At 60.9% G+C, this 13702-nt stretch overlaps 2 protein-coding genes across 3 annotated transcripts; one reads left to right on the top strand and one right to left on the bottom strand.

The window, feature by feature from the left end:
- Positions 1-905: 905 nt before the first annotated feature.
- PFKL (phosphofructokinase, liver type) lies at positions 906-7598 on the bottom strand. 2 transcript variants are annotated; one of them, XM_086754609.1, is made up of 22 exons: positions 7476-7598; positions 6867-6940; positions 6689-6766; positions 6401-6590; positions 6052-6217; positions 5925-5969; positions 5725-5833; positions 5311-5406; positions 5138-5230; positions 4651-4776; positions 4483-4547; positions 4251-4314; positions 4018-4164; positions 3835-3905; positions 3628-3715; positions 3329-3481; positions 2982-3146; positions 2718-2779; positions 2254-2365; positions 2075-2174; positions 1839-1944; positions 906-1781 (listed from the first exon to the last, which is right to left on the bottom strand). In XM_086754609.1, the coding sequence occupies exons 1-22, from the start codon at positions 7558-7560 to the stop codon at positions 1577-1579; spliced, it is 2400 nt and encodes a 799-aa protein (XP_086610735.1). In that variant the 5' UTR covers positions 7561-7598; the 3' UTR covers positions 906-1576. The 2 variants fall into 2 exon arrangements, with proteins under 2 accessions (XP_086610735.1, XP_086610734.1); XM_086754608.1 differs by having other exon boundaries at positions 906-1738.
- Positions 7599-8361: 763 nt separating this feature from the next.
- On the top strand, positions 8362-10562 carry PROCR (protein C receptor). Its single transcript, XM_086754739.1, has 4 exons — positions 8362-8441; positions 8557-8793; positions 9653-9919; positions 10005-10562. Exons 1-4 carry the CDS (start codon positions 8387-8389, stop codon positions 10115-10117), a joined length of 672 nt encoding a protein of 223 aa, XP_086610865.1. The 5' UTR covers positions 8362-8386; the 3' UTR covers positions 10118-10562.
- The last annotated feature ends 3140 nt before the right edge of the window (positions 10563-13702 follow it).

The raw sequence follows: 13702 nt of genomic DNA, 5'->3' as shown, positions 1-13702 counted from the left end.
GTCAGGCGTGCGGGACCACCGTGACGTGGGGGTCCGCGGCTGACAGGGGCTCCCGCTTGGGAGCAGGTTGGGGATCTTTGAAAGTGGCACACAGGATGGTGGAAGAGCCTGTTTCCCACCCACCTCCTTCCCAGCGTTGAGATGAGCAGCCAGGCCTCAGCCTTGAGTCCCCAGAGCAGATACTCGCCCTGGCGTAGCAGTGCTGCTCCTGCCTCCATCAGCAAGGACCGCCATTTCTCCATGCATCCCCCTCTGGCAGGGAAGATACAGTAATTATCATCTTCCTCCAGAGCCTAAAACAAGTTACGTGGCCAGCTAGGGGAAAAGCACTGCAATCAAGGGAGTCTTGTCACTTTGGGACAACTCTATGGGAAGGAAAAAATAACTGCACGTTCGACCCGAAAGACCATGATGTGTCCTCATGCTGGCGATGTCCCAGAGCCTGGAGCCATCAGCTGAAAGCCCCGGGAGGAAAGCGGCCTGGGAAAGGGGCTACATGTAGCTGTCTGGCATCGGCCGAGCATGGCGGAGCTCAGCCAAGCCTGAGTGCTGCACGCGGGAGCCGGCGCGCTTGGCAGCCACCCTGAGAAACTGCATTAACAAACAAACACATCGCCTTGATAAATCACTTCTGCGCCTTCTTTGAAAGTGGGAACCAAAACAAGAGAAAAGCAATTTTTCTCTGGGATTGCAAAGTCTGCCCACAGAGGGATGCTGACCTTGCATCTGCCGCGGCCCGGCCAGGGAGAGGCCGCCCATGGTTCCAACTCTCCCAGGCTTTGAGGACGCATTAATCCAGCTCTGGCAACCATCTGGCTTTGCTCATTTCCATCCTAACCCCAGGTCTGCCCCGCCATTTCTCCCCACTTGGACTCAGTGTGCAATGATCACTCTGGCACAGCAGGTTTGGCTCCAGCGGGTTTTATCTCTAGAGGAGGAGAGCAGCACCGCGAACAGTACAAGATTTGGGGGGGTCACAGAGCAGCAGTGAGATGATGGGCACGGCCCCCAGGGCCGCATGGTGACGGTCACGGCCAAGCGTCATGCAAGGCGGGCGCGGAAGAGGGGCTTGCCAGGACCAGTGCTCTGTGCTGAGCCCACGTGCTACCCACTGGGCAAATGCCACAGGAGGGTGGAGCTTTACCAGGGCTCACAGGACAGCCAACAGCCACCGGGACCATCCCCTATCCGCTCTGGGATGGCATTGCATCGTTCTTGGCTCCCCTCCCACACTCAGAGCAGGCAACTAAAAGCAGCAGTTGGCTCAGGCGGTCAAGCCGCTAAATAAGGAATCACAACATCCCATCATTAAATAATAGGAATAAACTATTAAGGGATGATTAAAGGTCTGGGCTGTGCAGCTGGGCTCTAGCAACACCTCTTTTCTGTGTCTGCACAGGGACCAGACCCTCGACCAGTGATTTGGAGCAGTATTGTGCTGTTTTGGGAGCCGGGACCAGGCTCTGCCTGCTTTAAGGGGTCGATGGTAAAACTACAGGGCTACCGAGAACGGGGGAGACCCAGTGCTCCCCGAGCAGCACGTGGGGATGGAGAGGACGTGGACGGGGGCTACGGTTCAGGCTGGTGGGACTAGAAGCCCTTCTCGATGCTGAGCGTGCGGCGGGTGACGTGCTCCATCGTCCCCGAGATGTACTCGGTCAGGCTGATCTGGTAGTTGGCGAGCATCTTCAGCATCAGGCGTAGGTTCAGCCACCACTGCTCCTGGGGCAACCTGTGCCTGTGCAGGGAGGGATGCGGCTCTCAAGTGGCCCCAGGGACAACTGGGAAGGTCCCCCTGGGAGCTGGCAAACTGGTGGGGTATGGGGACGGGGACTTACTCAAAATCGGTTACTTTCTTGAGCTCCGTCACAGGGCTGAAGGCCACAACCTTCTTCCTGAGCCCGATCACGCAGGCGGAGTCACCCGAGTTGGCAAACACGCGCCCTGGGAGGGGGACACAGCCGACTATGGCCACCTTGCCAGGGGCTGAGTGGCCGAGCCCAGAGCAGCAGGGGCTGCCCAGTGCCACCACCCTCCTCCCACCCCACCACGGGACCCCCAGCCCTTGGCTCACCTTTGCGGTAGACCTCCTGCAGCTTCTCCGACATCCACAGCACCGCCTTCACTCCCAGCTTGGTCCCATAATTGCGGTCAAAGGGGGTCGGAGCTCCTCCCTGGGGACAAAGAAATGGCGATGTCAAGCCCGCCCGGCTCTTGGGCACAATGATGTCCATGTGGCCCTGTCTCCCGTACCTGCTGGAGGTGGCCCAGGACATTGATCCTGCAGTCAAAGATGCCTTTGCCCTCAGAGGAGTAGAGGTTGTAGAGGAACTCGGTGGTGTAGTGCTCGTGGCATTTCTCATTGCTGGAGGAGCAGAGGGAAGAATTGGAGGGGCTCCTCCTTAATCTGGCATCCCCAGAGGGTCCCTCCGTGCTCCCCTAAACACCTTTTTTTTTGCTGTTTTGTTCTCCCTGAGGTGCAGAGCCCCAGCCCATCTCCCCAGCAGGACACTGGAGATGGCAGTGGAGGCGCCCAGCACAGGACTGTCCCCCTGTCCAAGTGTGGCATCCCCAGCCAGGATGCTGTGTGCCCAATGTGCCAAACCCCGCTGCACCCGGCAACCCCTCTCCACCCATGGGAAGGGCTCAGCTCCAGCCTCACTCCCTGCCACAGGGCTGGGTTTTTCAGCGAGCGTCCCCAGAAGTCCCCAGCTCACCGCAGCACTAGCCCTCTCTGGATATCCGTCTTCATTTTGTCGGTCAAGTGCTCCACGTTGGCCTGCAAGACAAACACCAGGATGCCAGCAGTGCCCCATGTCCTCTGCAGCCATCCCAGTCCTTCTGGTCCTCTCATTTGGACCCTAGAGCCACTAACATCACCCAGCAGCTTCACAGGGCTTGGCTGGAGCCCTCTCTTTCCCAGTTTTCCATCTTATTTTACCCAAATGATGCTACTAAAAAGCAGCTCCTGCCCCGCTCACCTTCAGGTCGTGGATGGTGAAGGGATCTTCGTAGACGTAGGCGGCATCGGCGCCCACTGCGATGCCGGTGACTGTCGACAGGTACCCACAGTAGCCCCCCATCGTCTCCACGATGAACACACGGCGCTTGGTGCCCGAGGCCGACTGCTTGATGCGGTCGCAGCTCTGTGCCAGGAGAAGAGGGTGACCATGTGCTCGTTAAATGCCAGGGTGAGGGTCACACTGGGAAAACTCATCTTTGCTGCCCGGGATGGGATGCTGGTTTGTTCCCGCAGGTCATCCCAAAACATGATGGGAGCTGACGGAGCGGGACGGCCCCATGAGCTGCACCCTGCCCTGTCGCTCACCTCCATGGCCGCGTTGACAGCTGTGTCGGAGCCCAGGCTGAAGTCGGTCCCAGGCACGTTGTTGCTGATGGTGGCGGGGATGACGCACATGATGATGCAGAGCTCCTCGTACTGCCCGCGGGCCTCCACCAGCTGCAGCACCCCCTCGTACGCCTGCAAGCAGCCAAGGGCTGGGGACATGCTGGCCCCAAGGCTGGATCCGCATCCCAAAAGGTACGGCCTAGGGTGCCTGCACTGCCTGGCATGCTGACAGCCCACCCTGGCCCCTCCCAAAACAGAACTGAGGGTTTTCCCCGCACCTCGAACCCCCCAATGACCAGAAGCGCCTGGATGTTGAACTTCCGCACGTTCTCCACGATCTTTTCCATGCAGGTCTTGGGCAGCGTCCTGTGGTGGGGAAGGGGAGGAGAAGAGGCCACAGGGTGAGGACAGCGGGTCCCCACAATCCCCAGGGACAGCGGCATCCCCTCCGCTACATCCCCTCGCCCCCCCAGGGCTGTGCTTACCGCTTGGTGCCCAGCATGGACCCGCCGCGTCCCAACCAGCCCGCCACGTCGTGCCAGCCCACCTCACGGATCTGCAAGCAGCAGCGCTTAGATTTGGGGTGGGGGAGCACCCCACTGCCCCCTCCAAGCCCAAACCCCTCCCCTAGGGAAATCTGCAGCCCCCAGGCTCACTGTCACCCTTACCTGCCCCTTGGACAGGCCCTCGAAGCCGTCGCTCACCACGTAGACGGTGTGTCCCTGGCAGATGCCAATCCGCACGGCCGACCTGACGGCAGCATTCATGCCGGCGGCAGGGGCACCCACGTTCAGGATGGCCAGGCTAAAGGGGCTCTGCGGGGATGGAGATGGGGACGGCACATCGGTGCATGTCCCTAAAGCGGGAACGGTGTCCCCTGCCACTCCCCATCCCTCCTCACCTTCTCCTGCGCCGGCTTCTGGTGCGCCAGCAGCTTGTAGATGTTCCAGTTGTTCTCAAAGCTCCTGCAAGGACAAGGTGGTGTGGCCCTGAGGCACACCTGGGCCCCGGGGAGGGGACCCTCCCGGCTGCAGAAGCCGCTGGTTTCCCCCTGGGGAGAACCCTCCACCCCAGCATGTACTTTTGGCCTCCCCATAGGGATGTCTCACCCCATCCTGGTCCCCGTTCCTCACCTCCCGCGGAGCTGGATGGCCTCCTCAAACCTCTTCTCATCCATGGCCTTCTGCACATCCTTCGTCTTGCGGGAGGGAAAGATGCAGCATCATGATGCCTGTGCCTGTGGGGAGGGGAGTGGGACCCCCACCCAGCATGCCGGCGTGCCCAATCCCCACCGTACTCACCACCTGGACACACTCCATGAGCGGCAGCCGCACCGACTGGTTCCCCGAGAGGCTGACCACGCAGGCGGGGGTGTCCGGTGTGGCCTCCAGCAGTGCCATCACCGCCTCCATCCCCATCTTGCTGCTCTGCAAAGGGAAAGGGGCACGCGCCGCCTCCTGACACCGGGGCCACCTGTGCAGGACGTTCCCCTGGGCTCGCACAGGGACGCTCCCACGGGCTTGGAAACTGTGAGGCTGCTTGCACGCCTGATTTACAGCCAGAGAGCTGGCGGTTTATTTAAAAACCCATGAAATTTGCAACAAATGAGAGGAAACGGGCGCGTCGCTCTGCCCAGCACAGTGAGGGCCGAGCCTGCGGGGACCAGCGGAGCCCCATCCCAGCTGGCAAGTCCTTCACAACAGGCAGAGGGAAGGCAGAAGCGGGGTTCTCCAGCCGTCTGCTCCTTTCCGCAGGGTGACCCCGCCACGTTCCCCCCTCCAGACCTACCAGCACACGGTCAAAGGCCGACGGGGTCCCTCCACGCTGCACGTGGCCAAGGACGGTGACCCGCGTGTCGAAGCCCAAGCGCTGCACCACCAACTGCAGAGTGGAGAAGATGTCACGCTGGGGACCCACCTGCCACCATGGGTGCTGGAGCAGGTGCTGGAGCGGGTGCTTACATCCTTCACGTAGTTGGAGGAGATGGGTTTGCCACTGCGGTCGATGGCGCCCTCGGCGATGATGATGATGTTGAGCCGCGACCCTCTGCTGCGTGTCTGGCATGAGGGGAGGAAAACAGCCACCACGGCTCAGCCAAAACTCACCATCAGCTGAGCCCGAGCATCCTTCCCCACCGCGGCGTTGGCTGCTGCCTGGGGGGCGGCTCAGGTTCTGGGAGGCCGAGCCCCAGAGCCCTGGCACGCGAGGGCTGGATTTGTGCTCGGCTGAGTGCCCCGTTTCACAGGGACAATGGCGGGAGCTCCCGAAGCTTCGCAGGGGCCGGGTGCCGGCCACGGGGGCTCAGCCCAGGTTCCCTGTGGTGGCTCTCCAGGGAGAAAGGGGGATGGGATGATAGGAATGCCCTTCTCGCTCACCTCCCCGAGCCTCTCGCACATGAGGTCCTCCCAGCCGTCCTCAGGCGGGGATTCGGGGATGAAGAGCCAGTCGGCGCCTGAGGCCAAGCCGGACACCAGCGCCAGGTACCTGGGGGGACACGGCAGTGGTAGCACAAGCACTGACCCTGAAACGTGGCATCCCGTCCTGCCGATGGGCTTCCCCACCCACGGAGACTTACCCACAGTGGCGGCCCATCACCTCCAGCACGAATGTCCGCTGGTGGCTGCAAGGACACAGGTGAGAAGAGAAGGAGGGTGGGTGCGGTGCCCTGGGGCAAGCTGGCACCTGGCACCCAGCCCGCTCACCTCTGTGCTGTGGTGGTGATGGCGTCAATCACCTCCATGATGCGGTGCAGCGCCGAGTCCGTGCCGATGGTCATGTCGGTGCCACAGAAGTCGTTGTCGATGGAGCCCACCAGCCCCACGATGTTCAGGCGGCAGTTCTCCCGCGCCACCTCCTCACTGATCTGCCCTGCGAGGGGGGAGACGGCCACACCACCGGTTATTTTAGGGTGCTCCCGTCCCCCGTCCAGCATCGGGCCAGATCCTGCAGTGCAGTGGAGGAGCCCAGCCCTCCCTGGGCGTCACAGTGATGGGGTGGACCCCTAGACCTCAATACTCCTTGAATGGGGTTTTGAGGAGGGGGTTCACCCACCATCTCGGACCAGCTCCTCCAGCAAGCCACCCCACTCGGAGCGGAAGATGTCGGCGCCCGTGAGGCTGCCATCCCCGCCGATGACGCAGAGGTTGGTGATGCCGTGTTCCACCAAGTTACGGGCAGCCCGCAGCCGGCCTGCGCGGGTGGTGAAGGCTTTGCAGCGGGCACTGCCGATCACGGTCCCACCCTGGAGAGATAAAAGTGGGGGGACACACCTCTGTCACACAGGTTTGGGGAAGGAGGGGTGGGGTTTTGGGGTCCCACAGCCCCACTGGTGATCCTCACCAGCTGGATGATGTTGGAGACGCTGAGCCAGTTGGCTTGCTTGATGTTGTCTCCCCCCTCCACCAGCCCCTCGTAGCCCTGTGGAAATAGCAGGGGGCAGAGGTGAGTGGGTGCCCTGGCACAGGGGAGGGACGGTTCCCCCCCACCTGTGGCGGGGAGCAGGGGGGGCTACCCCAACCTCGTAGATGAGGAAGACCTTGGCTCCCACGTATATCCCCATGCGGGTGACGGCGCGGACGGCGGCGTTCATCCCTGGAAAGGAGAGATGTGAGCCGGAGCAGCCCCGAGGGACCCCACGTCCCCCAGGAGACCGGATCCTACAGGGTGACCCTGAAGTGTCCCCTCGAGGCGGGGGAGGAGGGGGGAGGGAGGCCACGCAGGCAGACACCAGGGAAACTCGGCACACGGGTGGGAGCTGCAGATGAACAACTGCTCGAGGGTGTATTAAAAACAGGTGGGGGTGGGCACCGTGGGGCTTCCCTCGTGGGCGCTCCGCGGGTGATGGGGAGGGGGAAGCGCCGCGGGGGGACGCACCGATCGTGGCGGGGGGGGGGAACACGATGGGGAAAGGGGGCACATTGTAGGGGAGGGAGGGCGTCCCGGCTGCCACGCGAGGAGCGTGGGCCGCCTCCCAGGCCCCGCGGACTCCGGCCCCGCCGCGCCCGCGGGGCCAGGCGTACGCGGACGCGGACACGCAGCCCCCACGGGGCGGGACTGGGACTGGGGCCGCGCCCGGGGCCGGGACGGAGCCGCCGCCCCCCCCAATCCTCCTCCCGCCAGGCCCCACCTTGCGCGTCCCCGCCGCTGGTGAGGACGGCGATGGCCATGCCGGCCCCCGCCATCCGCAGCCGCTCCAGCTCCGCCGCCGCCATCGCTGCGCTCCCGGCACCGGTCCCGCCGGCCACGCCCCCGCGGCGACGCGCCCCGCCGCCGGCCACGCCCCCTTCGGCGAGCCCACGCCTCCTCCGCCTGACCACGCCCCTTCCCGCAGCCGTACCGCGCCAGGCAGGCGGGCAGTACCGGTACGCACCGCCCTGGGCCGTGCCAGCGGGACGAGCCGGCGCTTTTAATACGGATTTTATATGTTTTTAAAATGTTAATATCTAGTTATTGTAGGTATAATTACAAAATAAACACCCAGAGCGAGCCCAGCCGCGGTTTCTCGGTCCCACCCCGTTGTGGGGGCTGCGGGCATGCCGCATCACGAGGGTCGCACGGATGGAGGGTCCCGTCACACAGCACTTGCCGGGACCACCGGCGCTGGGTGCCCAGCCCGGGCCCCCGCGGGTGCGGCGTGGTACTGCAAGGCTGCTCCCCTCCATCCCTCCCTGTCCCACCCGGAGGGGTCCCCCACCGCTGGGTCCTTGCCGGCCTCCCCGAGGGGAGCGGGGATGGGGCACCTGCCCAGCCAAGGGATGGGGAAACTGAGGCAGGCGCTGGCTGCGCTCTGCCCCACGCGGTCCCGCAGGAGCGGGGTGAGCTCAGAGCCTCGTCCCACCTCACCATCCCTGGGCCCTGCAAGGCCGGGAACCCCCGGTGTGTCCGGCAGCGAAGGGGTGCAGGTGGCTCGGGCTAAGGAAATGGGAGAGACTTGGCCGGACTCCTGCTCTCCTCCTCCCGCAGCTCCACCTCCCCGGTCCCGCTTAACTCCCCGCCAAGCCAGCCGTGGGGCCACCATTCCCATCCCTGTCCCCAGTGATGCTCCGATTGCTGCTGCTCTGCGGGGCCCTGGGCTGCGGGGCGGACCAGGAGGGTAAGGCGAGGACACGGCGGCGGTGGGGCTGGAGAGACTTGGGGTTGGCGTGGGGGTCGCGCACAGCTTCCGAGGAAGGGACAGGGCGGTGGGTGATGTCCGACGTCTCTCGCAGCCCCGCTCACCTTCACCATGTTGCAAAGGACTCGTGTCTCCAAGGGCATCTCCGTCTTCTCGGGGAATGCCAGCCTGGACGGGCGGCTCAGCCATCTCCTGGAGGGGCTTAATGTCACCCAGGTGCTGCCGCTGGAGCCCCCCAGTGCCTGGGCCAGGCGGCAGCAGGACGTGGCCTCCTACCTGCTCTCGTTCAGCCAACTGGTGAAGCTCTTCATCAAGGAGAGGCCCATCAACTGTGAGTGGTACCCCAGGGGGACATGGGGACGGGTCCCGCTGGGGAAAGGGGGACTCCTGCACTGCCTGGGCACGGGGACGGCTCACTGCGGACAGCTGGGCAGAGGGATGGATACACGGCCCCCTGCAAAACCTCACTCTGGGTGAAAGGAGCCCTTCTGCGGAGCTGGGAATTTCTTACCAGGAGCTCACCCTGGGAACAGCTCAGCAGGTCAGCAGCTCAGCCTCTTGCTGCTCCTCAGGAAAAGGGCTGGGGGCTGCAGCCTGGGGGGATGGTGAGGTGTAGGCACCCTGCCTGCATCTCACCTGCACCCCACCTGCACCCTCAAGCCCTTGTGGGAGGTATGGGACTCCGACAATGATGGTTTCATGTTCCTGCTTGCATTGCTCTGCAAACCAACGTCACCTCCAATGTTCCTGCGCAGGGTGCGTTTTACCTTTGTTTTCTTCATTACCCCCAAACCAGTTTTGTCCCAGCTCTGCATTTTTTTACCTGGCCCTTGGGGAGCACGTTCTCACCTCGAGGTCTCTGGTGCAAGCCCCACACCTACCCTTGCCCCATGCTCCCTGTGCTGCATCCTTTCATGAGAGTGGTGAATACTTTGCTCTGTGCCGAAAACCCTCCTGTCTCTAGAAACTGAAGCTGTGCGCAGATAAAGAAAGGAAAAATAAGCATGGCTGCCTGGCCATTGGAAAAGTTGCTGCTGCAGCTAAACCCAATGGAAACAAAGCTGTGGGTGCCTCGGGTGGTGCAAGGCTGAAGCCTTGCAAACTCAGTGCATGGCTTGATGCTGGTGATGGTGATGGGCTGCCGAGGGTGGGAGCACACTGACCTTGCCCCCCTCCCTCTGTCCCCACAGACACCCAGAACCTGTCCTGCCATCTGGGCTGCCGCCTCTTCCCCAACGGCTCGGCTCACAGCTTCTATGAGGTGACACTCAACGGGACGGCGTTCCTCAGCTTCCATGTCCCCAGTGCCACCTGGGAGCGGCGCTGGCCCGGGGCACACGAGGTGGCTGCCTTTGCTGAGAGGGAGCTGATGAAATACTCCAAGACCACCCAGGACCTCCAGCATTTCCTCAACACCACCTGCGTTGGCATCCTGCGGGCTCAGAGTGCCTGGACAGGTCTGTGCCGGGGCTGGGGTGGGGGACACGGTGGCAGGGTGAGGGTGACCCCATTTGTCACCTCCATCCCTCTCACCTCTTGCAGAAAAACAGAGCAGCCGGTCGCATGCCCCATTGGTGCTGGGCCTGATCCTGGGGACCTTCGCTTTGCTGGGCATGGCTGTGGGGATCTTCTTGTGCACAAGAGGAAGCAGCTAGCAGAGCTGGCAGCAGTCCCATGTCACTCCGTGGAGGCAAGGAACGGACCCATCATCACCCCGTGGAGGCAAGGACCGAGCCCGTGCCCTGCAAGGAGTGCATCTCCCCAGCACTGCAGACTTGGTTCCCAGAGGACACCAGTGGCTTCCTCACTGGTTGACACCCCCAGCAGCAGCACCCTGCCCTGGGGACGGTCCACACGCTGGGTTGGCACGATGCACTGAGATTTAACACAGAAATGTGCTTGACATGGGTGGAAAAAATGGGGAAGAGGGCTGCGGGGGAGAAAGTGGCAGGAGAAACAGCCAAGAAAGAGTTAAAAGGACGGCACTGAAACCTTCTTTTATCCCAGTTCCAGTATGGATAAATGCCTGGAAGGGAGGATGCCACAAATCTGTGGCACTGCTTGGAGATGTCATGTAATAAAATTGCCCATCAGCTCTCATGGCTCTCATTTTCCCTCAGCAGCACCGACCTGGGGCTGCAGATCCACTGTTGGGGGGCAGGCACACAGGGACCACAGCTGCCGGTGCCGGGTGGGCTCATTGGCATTGCCAGTCCCTGCGTTGCACCCCAGGCCATGCACCGAGTTTGCAAGGCCTCTGGAGAGAGGCTGGTGAGGTTTGCACCTCCTGAACTCATTTCAATCTGCCCGCAGGTTTGCTTTGACTCAGTTAAGTAATTTTTCCAATGGCCAAGTGGCAATGCTTCATTTATTTTTCATTTCCTCATCTTTGCATGAGACATCAAGGTTGAGTACAGGCAGACGTAACGGGATGGGAGCAGATTCATGCGTTCACGACTCTCCTGTAAGGATGCTGCCCAGAGGGATACGGGACTGTGGGGACACGGGCGAGGGACAGGGCAGGCGTGGGGCGGTGCACTGGGGACCCCAGGGTGAGAAATCACTCCCCAGCTACCAGCTAAAGAAATGCAGAGCTGTATTACCAGCACTGCCCAACAGCATGCATTGCTTTATTGTCCTTCTGAGCGATCCAGAGCTGAGCTAAACTTGCTCTTTGTTTAGAATTTGGTTATATTAATAATACAACCTTGGCTGCGTTTCCCTTCCGCCCATAGCAAGATTTTGAGCACGACACCCTTCTTGTGCTCATCTTCACTGCCCCAAGGGCAGGAAGGGCTGGGGATTAGCCAGGAGCTGGCTTGAGCCACCAAAAGAGGGGACAGCACAGGAATGTGAGCTTTCCTGGATTGACTTCCAGCTCATTCCTTTCTAAATACCCTTCCCTGCGGGTCAAAGTAAGAAAGAAAGGGTGGGCAGGGCGGAAGACAGGGAAAGAGATGCAGGACAGAAAGCGGGTAGGGAGATGACTTAGTGGTTGTCCTTGAGAAGGAGGTCTCCAAAGACCACTTCTCATCACTCTGGCTGCCGGCCACCCCCTGAGCAGCCCCCGCCTCCACGAGGCTCTTGGGGCCGGAGCACTCCCCACCCCTCAGTGGGCTCCTTTGCAAAGGAGAAATGGCAGCCAAGAGGCCAGAGGATGCAAAACAAGGCCGAGGCACATGGACGTCATTGCTTGGCCTCTACAGAAGTGTCCTTGGGGGGAGCTCTGCTGCGGGCTGAGCACTGCATGTCCCTGCCACAGCATCAGGGGACAAGAGGCTCATGTTGAAGGTCAAACACAATAGCTTTGCTCCCCATTAAGGGGTAAAACCACTTGTAGCCACCTTCCAGCAGGGAGAAACCGCTGCATTCACAGCTCGGCTTTGGTTTTTTGTCTTAGGGCATCTCTGCTGCCTGCACGTAGAGGCAGAGGTTGCACCGCTGTCCCAAGACCCAGAGCGATTCTCATGCCAAGTCCCACCCTGGGCTGCAGCTCTGTGCTCTGGCTGGGAGGGCAGGGCATGGATCCTGCGGGAGAGCAATGCCCCAGAGCCACCAGACACGGGCTGGCAGCAGGGATGGCACCCGGGCTGGAGAAACTGGGGAGGTCTGGAACAACAGGGCTTGTTTTGCTTTTTGCTTCTGAAATGCATCATCTTTTGGACAGATGAGGAAGTCTCTGTTTTAAACAGCTCTGGAAAAGACTTTTTCCTGCCCCCTGTGCATGTCAGTCCCAGCAGGAGAGCATTTCAGAAAGGGGCCGGCTTTGATACTGCTCTCGAGTCTTTGCCAGAGATCGCAAGCAGAGGGGACAGTGCCTGGCGGCGGGGATCCCCCCGAAACCGCAGGATCCCAAGAAACAGCCTCATCCCAAACTGTGCCCATGGGCAATGCTCCCAAAGCTGACACCCCTCATCCCAGGGCCACCTCCCTGGTGGTCACCAGCACCTGACATGGGCATAATGGCCAAGAGCCAAGGGGTTATGGCAATAGCATTCATCCCCTGCCCCGGCACAACCCCCAGATTTCTCTTCCTCATGCCAAAATCCCCAAACTGCCTCATCATGGGGCCACCAACACTTGTCCTGGAGCAGCACGCTGGGGACAGGCAGCCTGGCTGCCCCAGGCTGCGAGCTGGGCTCCCTCCCCACCACTGCTCCAAAACGTACCATCTCTCAGCTGCCAGTAGCCACATCCATGGCTGATCCTCTCCCAAATTTGGCTAATCTTCCACCCTCGATCACAGCTTGGGGTGGATGCCAACACTTAAAACACACATCCTGTCATCTGAGGGTTGTTTTTAATTTGCTCCTCATTTGTTTGTGTTTTTTTTTTTTTCTTTTTGAAAAACAGCAAATAAACCTGCCCACAGACCTTTGGAGGCTTTAACAAACCCCCCTCCGCAGCACATCCCCCAGAGCAAACGATCCCGGTTATCCACACCGATTGCGGTGTGAGGCTCTGCTTTCCCCACGCTGCATGGTTTCCATCACTCAGCTCTGCTATCGCTAACTCGGACAAGGGTTGAGATAAGACGCCCAGCCTTGAACATTGGCATCGTCTTACTCACTGGAACAATGTGCTAGGCACCGGATTTCCCCTTTGCCCACATCCCGTGGGTGCTTCAGATGAGGTGGGCAGGTTCCCCTCCCACCTAGCAGGGACACAGAGTCCCCTCACTGCCCTTCAGACACCAGCTCCCACTGCAAGGTCAGCATCCCCAGTTGTGTCCTTCAGGAACCTCCGGCTGCTCGCACAGCATCCTTGGCTCCGCACCCTGGCCAGCAGCCACGCTGCCCTGCCTGGCCCCAGGGGCAAAGGGCTGGACCACTCCAGGAGCTGCCCAAAAACAAAGCAATGGGCTCCTGTACCTGCTTGGGTGGGGAAGGCAGCAGCTGGGGAAAAAAAAAAGTTGGGCTGATAGCATCAGTACTTGTCATGACAATGGGTAGCACCCGATTTAATTATCTGGAGACACAGAGAAAGGATTGCTCTTACAAACACCCCTCACGCACTCACTGCCTATGCCGGTGTCATCAGTGCTTTTCTGGACTAAACAAGCTCCGTTCTTCTATCCCCAGAGGTCACATTGGCACAGCCTCAGATGGCATTTCTGGTATCGCCAGCTTTGGGGTATCCTTTTTAACCCAGGGGCTGCACTAGGGTGAAGGGATTTGCAACATGTGGAGCCTCCAGGCAGCCATTCTTGAGCAAGGGATTCTTTATTTCGGGCAAAGTAA

Source organism: Chlamydotis macqueenii, chromosome 9, assembly GCF_036417535.1.
Source record: "Chlamydotis macqueenii isolate bChlMac1 chromosome 9, bChlMac1.mat, whole genome shotgun sequence".
Taxonomy (NCBI): domain Eukaryota; kingdom Metazoa; phylum Chordata; class Aves; order Otidiformes; family Otididae; genus Chlamydotis; species Chlamydotis macqueenii.
This window is presented reverse-complemented; position numbering and strand designations above follow the sequence as displayed.

Bases quoted from the DNA above. Each gene is read 5' to 3' on its own strand.
- PFKL (XM_086754609.1), bottom strand. From the start codon at position 7,560: ATGGCGGCGGCGGAGCTGGAGCGGCTGCGGATGGCGGGGGCCGGCATG. The intron at 6,941-7,475 runs GTGGGGCCTGGC...TCTCCTTTCCAG, and splicing joins CAGCGGCGGGGACGCGCAAG to GGATGAACGCCGCCGTCCGC. The intron at 4,548-4,650 runs GTGAGTACGGTG...CCCTCCCGCAAG, and splicing joins TCATGGAGTGTGTCCAGGTG to ACGAAGGATGTGCAGAAGGC.
- PROCR (XM_086754739.1), top strand. From the start codon at position 8,387: ATGCTCCGATTGCTGCTGCTCTGCGGGGCCCTGGGCTGCGGGGCGGAC. The intron at 8,794-9,652 runs GTGAGTGGTACC...CTGTCCCCACAG, and splicing joins CAAGGAGAGGCCCATCAACT to ACACCCAGAACCTGTCCTGC. The intron at 9,920-10,004 runs GTCTGTGCCGGG...CACCTCTTGCAG, and splicing joins GGCTCAGAGTGCCTGGACAG to AAAAACAGAGCAGCCGGTCG.